Here is a 16,769-nt window from a genome sequence, read left to right as displayed (position 1 = left end):
AACTGACACTGCAGAAATACAAAGGATCATGAGAGATTACTAAAAACAACTCTATGCCAATAAAATGTACAACCTGGAAAAAATGGACAAATTCTTAGAAATGCACAATCTGCCAAGACTGAACCAGGAAGAAATAGAAAATATGAACAGGCCAATCAGAAACACTAAAATTGAAACTGTGGTTAAAAGTCTTCCAGCAAACAAAAACCCAGGACCTGATGGCTTCACAGGAGAATTCTATCAAACATTTAGAGAAGAGTTAACACCTATCCTTCTCAAACTCTTCCAAAATATAGCAGACGGAGGAACACTCCCAAACTCATTCTATGAGGCCACCATCACCCTGATACCAAAACCAGACAAAGATGTCACAAAGAAAGAAAACTACAGGCCAATATCACTGATGAACATAGATGCAAAAATCCTCAACAAAATGCTAGCAAACAGAATCCAACAGCACATTAAAAGGATCATACACCATGATCAAGTGGGGTTTATTCCAGGAATGCAAGGAATCTTCAATATATGCAAATCAATCAGCGTGATACACCATAATAACAAATTGAAGGAGAAAAACCATATGATCATCTCAATAGATGCAGAGAAAGCTTTCAACAAAATTCAACACCCATTTATGATAAAAACCCTGCAGAGAGTAGGCATAGAGGGAACTTTCCTCAACATAATAAAGGCCATATATGACAAACCCACAGCCAATATCGTCCTCAATGTTGAAAAATTGTAACCATTTCCACTAAGATCAGGAACAAGATAAGGTTGCCCACTCTTACCACTAGTATTCCACATAGTTTTGGAAGTTTTAGCCACAGCAGTCTGAGAAGAAAAATAAAAGGAATCCAAATCGGCAAAGAAGAAGTAAAGCTGTCACTGTTTGCAGATGACACGATACTATACATAGAGAATCCTAAAGATGCTACCAGAAAACTACTAGAGCTAATTAATGAATTTGGTAAAGTAGCAGGATACAAAATTAATGCACAGAAATCTCTGGCATCCTATACACTAATGATGAAAAATCTGAAAGTGAAATTAAGAAAACACTCCCATTTACCATTGCAAAAAAAGAATAAAATATCTAGGAATAAACCTACCTGTATGCAGAAAATTCTAAGACACTGATGAAAGAAATTAAAGATGATACAAATAGATGGAGAGATATACCATGTTCTTGGATTGGAAGAATCAACATTGTGAAAATGACTCCACTACCCAAAGCAATCTACAGATTCAATGCAATCCCTGTCAAACTACCACTGGCATTTTTCACAGAACTAGAACAAAAAATTTCACAATTTGTATGGCAACACAGAAGAACCTGAATTGCCAAAGCAATCTTGAGAATGAAAAACAGAGCTGGAGGAATCAGGTTCTCTGACTTCAGACTATACTACAAAGCTACAGTAATCAAGGCAGTATGGTACAGGCACAAAAACAAATATAGATCAATGGAACAGGATAGAAAGCCCAGAGATAAACCCACGCACATATGGACACCTTATCTTTGATAACGGAGGCAAGAATATACAATGGAGAAAAGACAGCCTCTTCAATAAGTGGTGCTGGGAAAACTGGACAGGTACTTGTAAAAGTATGAAATTAGAACACTCCCTAACACCATACACAAAAATAAACTCAAAATGGATTAAAGACCTAAATGTAAGGTCAGACACTATCGCACTTTTAGAGGAAAACATAGGCAGAACACTATGACATAAATCACAGCAAGATCCTTTTTGACCCACCTCCTAGAGAAATGGAAATAAAAACAAAAATAAACAAATGGGACCTAATTAAACTTCAAAGCTTTTGCACAGCAAAGGAAACCATAAACAAGACCAAAAGACAATCCTCAGAATGGCAGAAAATATTTGCAGATGAAGCAACTGACAAAGGATTAATCTCCAAAATTTACAAGCAGCTCATGCAACTCAATAACAAAAAAACAAACAACCCAATCCAAAAATGGGCAGAAGACCTAAATAGACATTTCTCCAGTGAAGATATACAGATTGCCAACAAACACATGAAAGAATGCTCGACATCATTAATCATTAGAGAAATGCAAATCAAAACTACAATGAGATATCATCTCACACCGGTCAGAATGGCCATCATCAAAAAATCTAGAAACAATAAATGCTGGAGAGGGTATGGAGAAAAGGGAACCCTCTTGCACTGTTGTTGGGAATGCAAATTGATACAGCCACTATGGAGAACAGTATGGAGGTTCCTTAAAAACCTAAAAATAGAACTACCATACGACCCAGCAATCCCACTACTGGGCATATACCCTGAGAAAACCATAATTCAAAAAGAGTCATGTACCAAAATATTCTTTGCAGCTCTATTTACAATAGCCAGGACATGGAAGCAACCTAAGTGTCCATCGACGGAAGAGTGGATAAAGAAGATGTGGCACATATATACAGTGGAATATTACTCAAGCCATAAAAAGAAATGAAATTGAGTTATTTGTAGTGTGATGGATGGACCTAGAGTCTGTCATACAGAATGAAGTCAGTCAGAAAGAAAAGCAAATACCGTATGATAACACATATATATGGAATCTAAGAAAAAAAAAAAGGTCATGAAGAACCTATGGGTAAGACGGGAATAAAGACACAGACCTACTAGAGCATGGACTTGGGGGTATGGGGAGGGGGAAGGGTAAGCTGGGACAAAGTGAGAGAGTGGCATCACATATATACACTACCAAACGTAAAATATATAGCTAGTGAGAAGCAGCCACATAGCACAGGGAGATCAGCTCAGTGGTTTGTGACTACCTAGAGTGGTGGGATAGGGAGGGTGGGAGGGAGGGAGACTCAAGAGGGAAAAGATATGGGAATATATGTATATGTATAACGGATTCACTTTGTTATAAAGCAGAAACACAGCATTGTAAAGCAATTATTCCAATAAAGATGTTAATTTAAAAAAAAGACAACCCCGTTGAAAAATGGACAAAAGGCTTGAATAGACTTTACGAAGAAAGATATATAAATAACTAATAAGCACACAAAAAGGTGCTTATCACTAGTCATCATCGAAATGTAATGAGATACCACTGCACATCTACAAGAAGGAATAAAATTAAGACTGAGAACACCAAATGTTAGGATGTGGAACAACCAGTGCTCTCATATTGCTTATGTAATACAATATGTAAAAAGTAAAACTGGAACATCCATTTTGGAAAAATGGATTGGCACATTTTTTTTAACAGCTTTATTGAGATAAAATTTACAAGTAATAAAATTTACCCATTTTAATGTGCAATTCAGTGAGTTTTAGTACATGAATACAGTCACAAAACTACCAACACAATCACGATATATATTTTTTTATCACCCTCAGCCCCAGGCAATCACTGATCTGCTTTCTGTCAGTATAGTTTTGCATTTTCTAGAATTTCATAGAAATGAAATCGAACATTATGTAGCATTTTGTCTGGCCTCTTTTACTTAGCAAAATATTTTTAAGGTTATTGATGTTGCATTTTTTAATGGGCAAAAGATTTGAACAGACATTTCTCAAAAGAAGATAAATGAACGGCCAATAAGCACATACAAAGGTATTAAATATCACTGATGTTAATTATCACTAGTCATCAGAGAAATACAAATTAACACCACATTTTATACCCATCAGAATAATAACTAAAATTAATGACTGGGAATACAGTGTTGGCAGCTGGAACTCCAGTACATTGCTGGTGGGGATGCAAAATGATACAGCTACTTTCAAAAACAAGTTGGCAGGGTTTTTTTGTTTTTGTTTTTTAAGTTAAACCTATGCTTACCATACAATTCATCCATTCTACTCCAAGGTATTAAAAACATCAAGAATTTCACTGACATGATGCTGAGTAGAAAAAGAGTACATATACCATTTTTATGCATTCTGGAATAAGCAGAACTAATTGGATTACTTTTCTATTGTTACCACCCCAAACTTAGAGGCCTAAACAACACAGATTTATTATTTTATGGTTGTGTAGGTCAGAAGTCTAAATCGTGGTCTCATTGAGCTAAAATTAAGATGATGGCAGAGCTGCATTCTTTTCTGTAGGTTTTGAGTAGGATGTATTTCCTTGCCTTTTTCAACTTCTAGAGGCTGTCTTCTTACCTTGGTTCTTGGTCCCCTCCCTCCATCTTCAAGCCAGCATTGAATCCTCCTCTTCTATTTTCCTCTTCCATGTTTAAGGAACCTTGTGATTACATCGAGCCCATTCAGATAATTCAGGAAAATCTCCCTAATTTAAGGTCCCCTGATTAGCAACCTTACTTCTATCTGCAACCTTAATTCCCATTTGCAATGTAAAGTAACATATTTATGGGTTCCAGGAATTAGATCTTGGACAGCTTTGAGGATGTTCTATACTAATTCAGGTGAAAAAAATTTGAATGGTAGTTGCCTCTTAGGAGCACATAGTGGTGAGGTAAAGGAAGTTGACTGGGAAGGGATGTGTGGGAATTTTCTGGCAACGTAGAAATGTCCTATATCATGATAGGTATGTATGTTACAAAGATGTTTTCATTTGTCAAAGGTTTGTGCATTTAAATGTATGTAAATTTCACTTTAAGAAAAAGAGTACTGTTAAAAATAATTGAGGGGGGCATTGGGAATGGCTGGAGGAATAGATGAAGTCAGAATGTGGATATTTTTAGAGCTGGATAATGAGTACATGGGAGTTCATTATACTATTCTATCTACTTTCTTTGAATTTGGAATTTTTCATATTAAAAAGTTAAACGAATATTCATTTCATTCTGAATAGTTAAGTCCCTGAATGCCATGAAAATGTTTATTAGTAAAATTGCATCTGATTTATTTCAAATGTTAATTTTTAAAATCTCAAACTTTACATTAACAACTAAAGTTTCTTTTTGGCAGCCATGAAGAATTATACTCAGGTCGCCCCTATGGAGCCCTTGATTCAGGTTTCAATAGTGTGGACAGTGGTGATAAGAGATGGTCAGGGAATGAAGTAAGTGTTTCTTCTATTCTGCATGTTATAACTTAAGGAAAAATAAAATGATGAAAATTGTTAAGTGTCTTAACTGGACTCAATTTCTTGTTATATAAAATACAGAATAGCCAAGGGAGGAGTAAAAATCCCACATAGTCCTACCATCAGAAATGATATTATGTTTCTTTACCATCTTTTACCATGTGTGTTTTACATGTTTGTTACCTCATTGTGTTGTATAAATAATTTTATATCCTGGACGGTCAAATGGGAACTGAGCCAGTTACAACTGAGACCTGAACGTTGAGGGCCTGTATAATCTTGAGCAGAGGTGGTAGAAAGGGTACTGTAAGGTGAGAAAGTAGAACTGTAGGCTGATGGGTAATGAGATGGGAACCTTAATGAAGAGTATCCACATGCTCAAGATAAATAAGTAACTTTCTCAGCTAATTATATCATTTTTCTCTCTCTCTTTTTTTTTTGGCTGTATTTGGGTTTTCGTTGTGGTGCATGGGCTTCTCATTGCGGTGGCTTCTCTTGTTGCAGAGCCCGGGCTCTAGGCGCGCGGGCTTCCGTGGTTGCAGCACACGGGCTCAGTAGTTGCAGTGTGCAGACCCTACAGCATGCAGGCTTCAGTAGTTGCAGCATGTGGGCTCAGTAGTTGTGACATGCAGGCTTTAGGGTGCACGGGCTTAGTTGCTCCTCAGCATGTGGGATCTTCCCAGACCAGGGATCGAACCCGTGTCCCCTGCATTGGCAGGTGGATTCTTAACCACTGCACCACCAGGGAAGTCCCTCATTTTTCTCTTTTAATCATCAGCATTATGTTTTCTCTCTTCTTTTTAAATTACTAAGGTATAATATTTTAGCTATAAATTAGGTTAAATGATTAAGGTTTTGTTTAGCAAGACTAGTAATGTACCATTTGTAACATTGTTTTATTGGGAGTCTAAAGCAAATTAATTTTGGAATACAGCCCATTTGTTATTTGTAATTGCTTGGGTATTTGTGCGTGGGTCGGTGTGTACATGATTGTGGCTATATCAATACAGATACATTTATGTCAATACTTTAAATTCATATGTGTATGTATATAGAGTCATATATACCCTATTCTTTTTTAAAATTGTGGTGAAATACATATAAAATTTACCATTTTAACCATTTTTAAGAGTGGTTTCAGTGGCATTAAGTACATTCATATTGTTGGATGATATGTGCATCTCTAGATGCATCTGTAAAACTACTTTGCTATTTCTTCTTAAATGTAAGTTCTAATGAATTTATATTATATCTGTGCTTTAAGTACCATGTTGTCTTAAAACTTGAAATGATTTATTTTAATGTTTCTGCTATTTATTTAAGCCTACAGATGAATTTTCAGATCTGCCTCTTCGAGTAGCAGAAATTACTAAAGAACAAAGACTGCGAAGAGAAAGCCAGTACCAGGAGAATCGCAGCAGTATAATAGTAACAAATGGTGGAGGTAAACATGATTCCTGACGACATCCAAAGTCTTTATAATCTCTCTGACTTTTTAAGTGGCCTTTTCACATCCACTCCTTTTATCTGTGTATCTGTAGCTTCTTCCAGTCTTTCTTTAAAGACCTCCCTCCTCTTCCCATCTGATTAGAAAAAAAATGTTTTCTATTAGGGTTAAATTTCAGTTTCTCTGTTTCAGACTTGCAATTAAAATACAGTGTTTTTCCCTTATTCTTATTTTGGGAGGAAACTTTACTAAAGACAGTTTACCTGGAATAGATCTTTTTTAATCTTGATTTAACCATGATCTTCTTTGAAGTACTATTCTTTTTTTTTTTTTTGCGGTACGCGGGCCTCTCACTGTTGTGGCCTCTCCCATTGCGGAGCACAGGCTCCGCACGCGCAGGCTCAGCGGCCATGGCTCACGGGCCCACCTGCTCCGCGGCATGTGGGATCTTACCGGACCGGGGCACGAACCCGTGTCCCTTACATCGGCAGGCGGACTCTCAACCACTGTGCCACCAGGGAAGCCCTACTATTCTCCTTTTTAAAGATTCTCTTTGTGGTCATTATTTGTCCTCTTTTAGGAATTCAGTGCATTCCTTGATGTCTACCTTTTCTTTCATCTGGAATTGTGCTCTTCATGGGCATCTGAATCCAAGTTTTCCTTATTCTGGTATTTTAAATTTTGTAATTTAAATAAAAAATTTTTTTTAAATTTATTTTTATAGTTCATTAACAAACGGAGCTCTTTCTGCTTTCTTGTGCTTCTGAAGCAGACTCTTGATTTTAGCATTCCATTCAATATTGCTTTAGTTTGAATTACCAAATCCTAATGTTTAAATTTTAAGGGCCAGCTATAAGGGAGAAATGACTTTGATTTTCCAGAAATCTATTATATTATCTAAGAAGACCTTTCATCTCTGAATGATGAGTTCAATTAAATGGTTTGCCCCGCCTTTTTTTCCTTACCATCTTATATTCTTTTTTTACTCCTGTCACTTACCATTTCAGTACTTTTCATTTTAATCTTGCTTTTGTATGAGATATCTTTCCCATTGGTTCATTTCGGACTTAAAATAATCTCTAGATCTGTGCCAGTAGCCACATGTGGTTATTGAGCATTTGAAATGTGGTTTTTCTGAATTGAGCTATACTATAAATGTAAAACACACATCAGATTTTGAAGCCATTGCATGAGAAAGAGAATGTAAAACATCAATAATACTTTATATTGATTATATGTTATAATAATATTTTAAATATATTGAACAAAGTAAAATATATTATTAAAATTAATGTCACCTTTTCTTTTGACTTTTTTATGTGGCTACTATATAATTTAAAATTACATGTGTGGTTCACTTTCATAGCTTACATTCTATTTCTCTTGGATAGCACTGCTCTAGACAGTATGAAAAAGTGATGCTGCTTTCTTGGGAGATAGTTATAAAATGAACTGTTGATTTAGTCACACAAGTTGCAGCACATTCGAAAAATGCATTTATGTACCTGGTTTCTAACATGGATGTAGACTTAAAACCTTTTCAGCCTTTTATCTATTTACATAATTATGGTAAGTCAATTCATTTTTATATTAACTGCTGTTATGGAATTATTTAGAAATAATTGAGTCAGAAAACTAAATTAAGAAATAGACTTCTTCAAATTTACTATTCCCAGCAACTGCAATTTTTAGGCAGCCTGTAGACCACCATACAATAATGGCTGGGAGTTAATACATCTCTGGAGAAACGGTCTTAGTAGTAAGTTTTTTTTTTTTTTTTTCTAGTGTGCCATTTAAAGTGACTTTTAAAAATAGTTACTTTTTAAACTTAAAAACAAATTAATGGGGTGCACCCAACTGTGTTAGAAGAAATAATGATGTGGCTATATGTTATTTATGTTCTCCTCACCCCAGAGCATTTTGAGAAGCAAAAATTCCTCAAATGATTTCCTTCCATCCACAAACTGCTACAAAATATCTGCAATACTGACCTCTAGAAAATAATTTTCTAAATAGGAAAATAAATCTTTTTCTAGTTATGGACAACAGTTACAGGACAGGGAACAGTCGTCAGTATCTACTTCTTTATCACCAAGTCCACTTTCCTCCTGTCTTTTCACTTTTATTTTGAGTTGATTGTGTTAGGTTTTCTGCCTCCCAGCTCTTTAAAGAGGTATGATTAAGCCCCAAACCTAAAACATGCAAAAAAAAAAAAACTAAAAGAATATATATTTTCCGATTTTAAAAAATTATTCTTCTTATCTGTCTCACAAACTCAAACTGTCTTGTTTAAAATAGTCAAGAGCTGTCCAAAGAAAAGAGAAATATTAGAGGTCTGTTTTCCAATAATTACCATCAATTACTGCATTCTTTATAGTGAATTAGGACTAAGATTTTTTCTTTAGCCTATTTTTGTGAGTGGCCATGGACTAAATAATAAAGGCTTATTAAATTTAAACTTATTCCTCCCAGTTTCAGAATAGAAAATGTTACAGAAAAGGAAAGAATGCAATTCATTGTTTTTGTTGGCTATCTAATTTGAATGTTTTTTCTGATGTCTGTGTGTGTATGTGTCGTATGAACAGTGGAACATGATCTGGATCAGATTGACTATATTGACAGCTGTACTGCAGAGGAAGAAGAGGAAGAAGTGAGACCACCCAAGGGCCTGGACTCAGACAGCCTCAGTTCACAGTTTATGGCATATATTGAACAACGGCGAATCTCTCATGAGGTAGTATACACACTTAAGCTTAAATTTTTTGCTGTCCCCTAGTAAAAACAGTTTATGACAGTATAAATTTCTGTCATATCAGTGATTTGTTGGTTTAGGATTAATTATTTGTTTTATTATATTTAGTTCTAATTTTATTACTGAGTTTTTCAGCTTTATTCTTAGAATCAGACAATACTCTCAAGTAAAGTTTAGGTTTATTTTTCAAATAAAAATACAGATTTCAGAATTTTGAAGAAGGAATAAAAGAAGTCCTAAGAGTATCCTATGCCTTGGAAGAAAATGCAGAGGAATATGATGCTTTTCATTGTTGTTCTTATTGTTTTTTTATTGTTATTAACTGGTAAATCATAGTTTGATCAGTAATTAAGAACTGAACCAAACTGCTGACTTTTGGGGCAACATACAAACTTAACCATAGAATTTTTATGATGAGCTTAATTATATTGGCGCTTTTATGTGAAGTCACACAGAATATAAATTGTTTGCCATTAAAATTCTTGGATGTCTCTTATAGTGGAGCATTGAGTTGCCTTAGAAAACAAATGAGCATTCAGCCCACTGCAAAATCTCTGCCAATTCCCCAAGGGTCTCAAGTAGAAATAGCATTCTTCAGTGTATCTAGTCAGCATAATAAAATGACTGCACTTCAGTGTGTGTGATGTTAATGTCTGGAGTTGGTCCCAGGCTTTGAGCAGGGATTATTTGAGAAACACTTGGGGCCTTTTTGGAGAATGATGTATTTAGTCTTTTAGAAATAGCGAATAGTCACTTCAAGTGGGACATGTTATAGAGTGTTATTATCATTCTTTAAAAAAAAAAAAAAAACCCTTGGTCTTCCTGTCTGAAGGCTTTTGAACACAGTATTTTTTGTTGGTGTTCAAATGACATTCTTGTATTTAAAGCTGGATAAAGTTATGTACAGTAAGTATTCCCCCCACTCCATATCCACAGGGTGTACATTCTAAGACCCCTAGTGGATGGTTGCCTGAAACCACGGATGGTACTGAGCCCTATATGTACTATGTTTTTTTCTTATACATACATACCTATGATAAAGTTTAATTTATAAATTAGTCACAGTAAGAGATTAAGAATAATAACTAATAATAAAATAGAAAAATTATAACAATATACTGTAACAAGTTATATGAATGTTGTTTCTCTCGAAATATTTCATTGTACAAATTTAATGCCTTTTCCATCCTAACTAAGCATTCATTTATCACATGCTGTGACTGTAACTTTTGCAGTTTGAGCTGCAACAGCAAAACTAGCATATAGGGCTTCCCTGGTGGTGCAGTGGTTGAGAGTCCGCCTGCCGATACAGGGGACAAGGGTTCGTGCCCCGGTCCAGGAAGATCCCACATGCCGCGGAGTGGCTGGGCCCGTGAGCCACGGCCACTGAGCCTGCGCGTCCGGAGCCTGTGCTCCGCAACGGGAGAGGCCACAACAGTGAGAGGCCCGCGTACCGCAAAACAAAACAAAAAAACAAAAACAAAACTGTACTACGCTATTAATTAAAATACATTATATAAAAAAAAAACTAGCATGTATGTCTTTTTCCTTCACAATTTCACAGATAGAAGATTTCTTCTTACTATAGATCTTACCTCAGCATACAATTTCTTTTCTTTCCTTATTAATTCAAGAACTTTCACCTTTTCACTTAAAGGAGGCACTTTATGACTTCTCTTTGGCATATTCGAATTGCCAACATCACTACTTTTGCACTTGGGGCCATTATTTAGTAAAATAGCCACTGCTATACTGCGACAGTCAATCTGTTAACCAAGAGAGACTAACTGAGCCGGCTACTAACGGACTAACAGGCAGGATACTCTGGACAAAGAGACGCTTTACAGCCCAGGTGGGATGGAGCAGGACAGCTTGAGATTTCATCAGAACAGCATGCAATTTAAAACTTATGAATTGTTTATTTCTGAAGTTATCCGTTTAATATTTTTGGAACATGGTTGACTGTGGGTGACTGAAACCTCGAAAAGTGAAACCAGAAGATAAAGTGAACTACTGTAAATCAAAGTCCTGCAGCCTACAGATAGCAGTGTGTACCTATGATTAATGAAACTACTTGTGGTTCAGGCTATAAGCACGTCTGCTAGAGCAGAGGGCAACTACTTTGCAATAAAGCTTAAGTTAACAATGCACATTATAATCTAAAAGGGAATCCTTTTTCTTGTGGTCTTTCTCTTTGACCATTTTATTGTTAATTAGGCTGTGTAGATGAGGTGTTTCTACTAAAAGTGAAAATGCACGTTATGCTACTGATGAAAAATTGTAGTATCATTTCTTTAATCCATTGGCTAATTTGTAATAAGTTTTTTGATTCCATCTACCTACTATATATAGTAGTTTTTATGATTCTGTCATAAGGCTCTTTATGACTTCTGTGTCATAAGGCTTTCTAAAGTTTGGCACCTATAAAAATAAAGCAGTATTATTTTAAATGGTTTAATAACCAGTGAAGAAATACTTTTTTATATTCTTGGATACTACCTAAACATGGGTTGTTAAAAACAATTTGAGATTTTAAACACTCTGCTATTGTTTAATTTTATCATAATGCCTGTCACATACACAGTGATACTGTGATAAATAAGGTATGACTTATATTTATAGACTATGACATATTTATTTTTTAAATTAAACCAATGTTACATTCATTTTGTCATGAAAATTTCATGTACCCCTTGCAATAATTTTAGGTGATTGCAGTATTGTAAAACCAGGGTGATAAGTCACTGATGTTAACATACTAGGAGAGATTTTTGTTCACTTAAAAAGTCATATTCACTGAAATTAGAGTAATTATTCTCTCATCAAGATTCTAGAATTGTATCTCATTTAATACGATCATTATGCCCAGACTTTACGGGAGTCAGCTTTAGCCCTTTGGAGTAAGTCACCAAAGAAGATTTTCTAGTTATTTGTGATGTACCTATTCCTTGGAGATAGACTATAAATAGTTTTACATTTGATTTTTAGGGGTTTTTTTTTTTGGATAAGTTTTTTTTTCCCCCTTCCAGAATACCCATTTTGATGATTATTTTTGGTGTTGAAGTAAGATGATATTATTTTTATAGATTCTCATTTGACAAAATATGTGGTGTGATATCCCATGAGCCTCTACCTTTGATTTATAATTTTACTTTTCAGTATATAGTCCATATAACTTAAGCCAGTTTAATTTTCTTTGATAATGTTTTTTGAAATGACCTTTACCCTTCAGTTTATAAATAAATTGCCACTATTTCTCTTTTAATTAATATCATATTTTACCATAAATAGAAATTACTTTTTGCTTTATCTTGGTATTCCACCAGCATCCCCAGGACTATTTGTCTGACTAACATAAGTAACAATTTATGATGATGAAGAAGTAAAGAAATGTAATCTCCCCAGTGAACTTCCTATTACTAGAAATATTCAAGAGAGGCTGAGCAAAAGTCACGGTAGGGTTGGTAGGAATTCCTGTTCTAGATGGAAGTTTGTACTAGATGATCTCTAAGATCCTTTTCAACTTTCACATCTTATCATCTAGTAAATATTACTATGTGGTCATTATAATTCATAAAATACAGTGTGAAGAAAATCTGCTCTTTTTAAAATAAATGTTTTTGGATTGTGAACAGTTTTGTGCTTCACCAAAGCAGTAATACAGCCTATAATGCTTTTAAACATGAAAATTCACATTTGAAGTTTCTGTTAAAATATTTTTAGTGTAATATACAGATCCCTAAATGCCAAGTTGAATATGAGCTGTGTAATTACACTTTTCTGGATACATGTGGATACATGTGTTAAATTGATCTGTTTTTCTTTTTTTGGCCTAGGGTTCACCAGTGAAGCCAGTACCCATGAGGGAATTTCAAAAAACAGAAGACACGAGAAGATATTCACATCAAAACAGGTTTGAAAAACCAATTCTACTTATTTCTTTCTGTCTTAAAACTCAGTAATTAGGTAATGAAATGATTTTGGTTTTGTGTAGATCTATGTATAATGAAGATGTTTAGATACTATGTGTTTTAAATATGGTGTATTTAGAGCTAAGTGAAATATACCTTTGTGCTTATGTAATAGAAAAAGAAGTAAAATTGATTTATTCATTCTAAATTCAGATCACCTAAACCATTACCTGTATAATTATTTGATTTGAAGATACTTAATAGCAGTGAGATTTTATAGTGATATGTCTGGATTTATGCATAAAGAGGGCTAAGTGAATTTCCAGAGTCCTGCAATTATTTTACTTAAACTTTTGATTAGAAACAGAGCCACAGACAGAGACAGCAATATATTCCTCATTCCTATCTCAATTGAAGTGATCTTTTATCTACAATTAGTGCCTTACACAATATTTCTAGACTTAGCTTGGCCATTTAGAGTACTGCTTCTTCTTTTTTTTTTTTCAAGAGTACTGCTTCTTATCCTTGAATTCCAAAGTTTCTTGTCATAAACTGCATGACAATAGTTGAAAAATTCCCAGCCTTTGGTTTTATTGCTTCCTTTCTGTTTTTATGAAATCTTAAAGTGGTAGACTTGATATGCCTATTCTTAAACAACGGTAAATTTACCGTGTAGATAGTGTCATACATCATTCTTTACTTACACTTGACAGGATATTGAAGTTCTTTAGGAGACTGAAATATAGATGGATAAAGAAAATGTAGGGAGAATAATGAAAGAAGTCTTATAACTTGGACTTTTTAGTCTTATTGGTTAGTTCATGGCGATTTAGTTACATTTCATATCTTTGAAATTTATCTCAAAATAGCTTTTTAGTTACCATGTGTCCTTATGTTGAAAGTGTGGTCATTTGAGATTCCAGTGTCACGCAAGGATTTCTTGTTACATTTCCCTGTAGTGGGGGGACCTCAGCTTTATCTTTTGTCCTTCCTGCCTCCTGTATCCATCGTAAGTAAAGCCCAAGATTCCCAGGATATGATACACCCACCCTCAAGGTGAAAGCCAGCTTTTTTTTTTTTAACATCTTTATTGGAGTATAATTGCTTTACAATTTTGTGTTAGTTTCTGCTATATAACAAAGTGAATCAGTTATATATATACATATATCCCCATATTCCCTCCCTCTTGCATCTCCCTGCCATTCTCCCTATCCCACCCCTCTAGGTGGTCACAAAGCAGCAAGCTGATCTCCCTGTGCTATGCAGCTGCTTCCCACTAGCTACCTGTTTTACATTTGGTAGTGTATATATGTCAGTGTCAATGCTACTCTCTCACTTTGTCCCATCTTCCCCTTCCCACCCCCCAACCCCCATGTCCTCAAGTCCATTCTCTACGTCTGCATCTTTATTCCTGTTTTTTAGTTTTTTAAGGAACCTCCTTACTGTTCTCCATAGTGGCTGTATCAATTTACATTCCCATCAACAGTGCAAGAGGGTTCCCTTTTCTCTACACCCTGTCCAGCATTTATTGTTTGTAGTTTTTTTTTTTTAATTTATTTATTTTTGGCTGCATTGGGTCTTCATTGCTACACGTGGGCTTTCTCTAGTTGCAGCGAGTGTGGGCTACTCTTCGTTGCAGTGTGTGGGCTTCTCATGGCAATGGCTTCTCTTGTTGCAGAGCACAGGCTATAGGCGTGCAGGCTTCAGTAGTTGTGGCACGCAGGCTCAGTAGTTGTGGCTTGCACGCTGTAGAGCACAGGCTCAGTAGTTGTGATGCACGGGCTTAGTTTCTCCGACCAGGGCTCGAACCCGTGTCCCCTGCATTGGCAGGTGTATTCTTAACCACTGCACCACCAGGGAAGCCCCTGTAGTTTTTTTTGATAATGGCCATTCTGACTGGTGTGAGGTGATACCTTATTGTAGTTTTGATTTGCATTTCTCTAATGATTAGTGATGTTGAGCATCCTTTCATGTGTTTGTTGGCAACCTGTATATCTTCTTTGGAGAAATGTCTATTTAGGTCTTCCGCATATGTTTGGACTGGGCTTTTTGTTTTTATGAAATTGAGCTGTATGACCTGCTTGTATGTTTGGGAGATTAATCTTTTGTCAGTTGCTTCATTTGCAAATATTTTCTCCCATTCTGAGGGTTGTCTTTTCGTCTTGTTTGTAGTTTCCTTTGCTTTGCAAAAGGTTTTAAGTTTCATTAGGTCCCATTTGTTTATTTTTGTTTTTATTTCCATTACTCTAGGAGGTGGGTCAAAAAAGATCTTGCTGTGATTTATGTCATAGAGTCTTCTGCCTATGTTTTCCTCTAAGAGTTTTATAGTGTCTGGCCTTACATTTAGGTCTTTAATCCATTTTGAGTTTATTTTTGTGTATGGTGTTAGGAAGTGTTCTAATTTCATTCTTTTACATGTAGCTGTCCAGTTTTCCCAGCACAATTTATTGAAGAGACTGTCTTTTCTCCATTGTATATTCTTTCCTCCTTTGTCAAAGATAAGGTGACCATATGTGCGTGGGTTTATCTCTCGGCCTTCTTTCCTGTTCCATTGATCTATATTTCTGTTTTTGTGCTGGTTACCATACTGTCTTAATTAATGTAGCTTTGTAGTATAGTCTGAAATCAGGGAGCCTGATTCTTCCAGCTCTGTTTTTCTTTCTTAAGATTGCTTTGGCTATTCGGGGTCTTTTGTGTTTCCATACAAATTGTAAAATTTTCTGTTCTAGTTCTGTGAAAAATGCCATTGGTAGTTTGATAGGGATTGCACTGAATCTGTAGATTGCCTTGGGTAGTATAGTCATTTTCACAGTATTGATTCTTCCAATCCAATAACATGGTATATCTCTCCAACTGTTTGTATTGTCTTTGATTTCTTTCATCAGTGTCTTATAGTTTTCTGCATACATGTCTTTTGTCTCCTTAGGTAGGTTTATTCCTAGGTATTTTACTCTTTTTGTTGCAATGGTAAATTGGAGTGTTTCCTTAGTTTCTCTTTCAGATTTTTCATTGTTAGTGTATAGGAATGCAAGAGATTTCTGTGCATTAATTTTGTATCCTGCTACTTTACCAAATTCATTGATTCGCTCTAGTAGTTTTCTGGTAGCATCTTTAGGATTCTCTATGTATAGCATCATGTCATCTGCAAAAGTGACAGTTTTACTTCTTCTTTTCTGATTTGGATTACTTTTACTTTTATTTCTTTTTCTTCTCTAATTGCCATGGCTAAAACTTCCCAAGCTATGTTGAATAATAGTGGTGAGAGTGGGCACCCTTGTCTTGTTCCTGATCTTAGAGGAAATGGTTTGTTTTTCACCATTGAGAATGATGTTGACTGTGGGTTAGTCATATATGGCCTGTATTATGTTGAGGTAGTTTCCCTCTATGCCCACCTTCTGGAGAGTTTTTATCATAAATGGGTGTTGAATTTTGTGAAAAGCTTTTTCGGCATCTGTTGAGTTTATCATATGGTTTTTATCCATCAATTTGTTAATGTGGTGTATCACATTGATTTATTTGTGTATACTGAAGAATCCTTACATTCCTGGGATAAACCCCACTTGATCATGGTGTATGATCCTTTTAATGTGCTGTTGGATTCTGTTTGCTAGTATTTTGTTGAGG

General features: G+C 35.4%; 1 protein-coding gene across 7 annotated transcripts in view; it reads left to right on the top strand.

Moving 5' to 3' along the window:
• Nucleotides 1-16,769, top strand: part of LRCH3 (leucine rich repeats and calponin homology domain containing 3) — a 115,910-nt gene that overhangs the window by 62,401 nt on the left and 36,740 nt on the right. For all 7 annotated transcript variants that reach the window (XM_060010829.1, XM_060010827.1, XM_060010828.1 and 4 more), the window contains exons 7-10: nt 4,918-5,011; nt 6,359-6,479; nt 9,068-9,216; nt 13,071-13,147. In XM_060010829.1, coding sequence (XP_059866812.1) covers nt 4,918-5,011; nt 6,359-6,479; nt 9,068-9,216; nt 13,071-13,147 — 441 coding nt within the window. The remainder of the gene's footprint in view (nt 1-4,917; nt 5,012-6,358; nt 6,480-9,067; nt 9,217-13,070; nt 13,148-16,769) is intronic.

This window comes from Delphinus delphis, chromosome 4 (assembly GCF_949987515.2).
Source record: "Delphinus delphis chromosome 4, mDelDel1.2, whole genome shotgun sequence".
NCBI classification, from domain to species: domain Eukaryota; kingdom Metazoa; phylum Chordata; class Mammalia; order Artiodactyla; family Delphinidae; genus Delphinus; species Delphinus delphis.
This window is presented reverse-complemented; position numbering and strand designations above follow the sequence as displayed.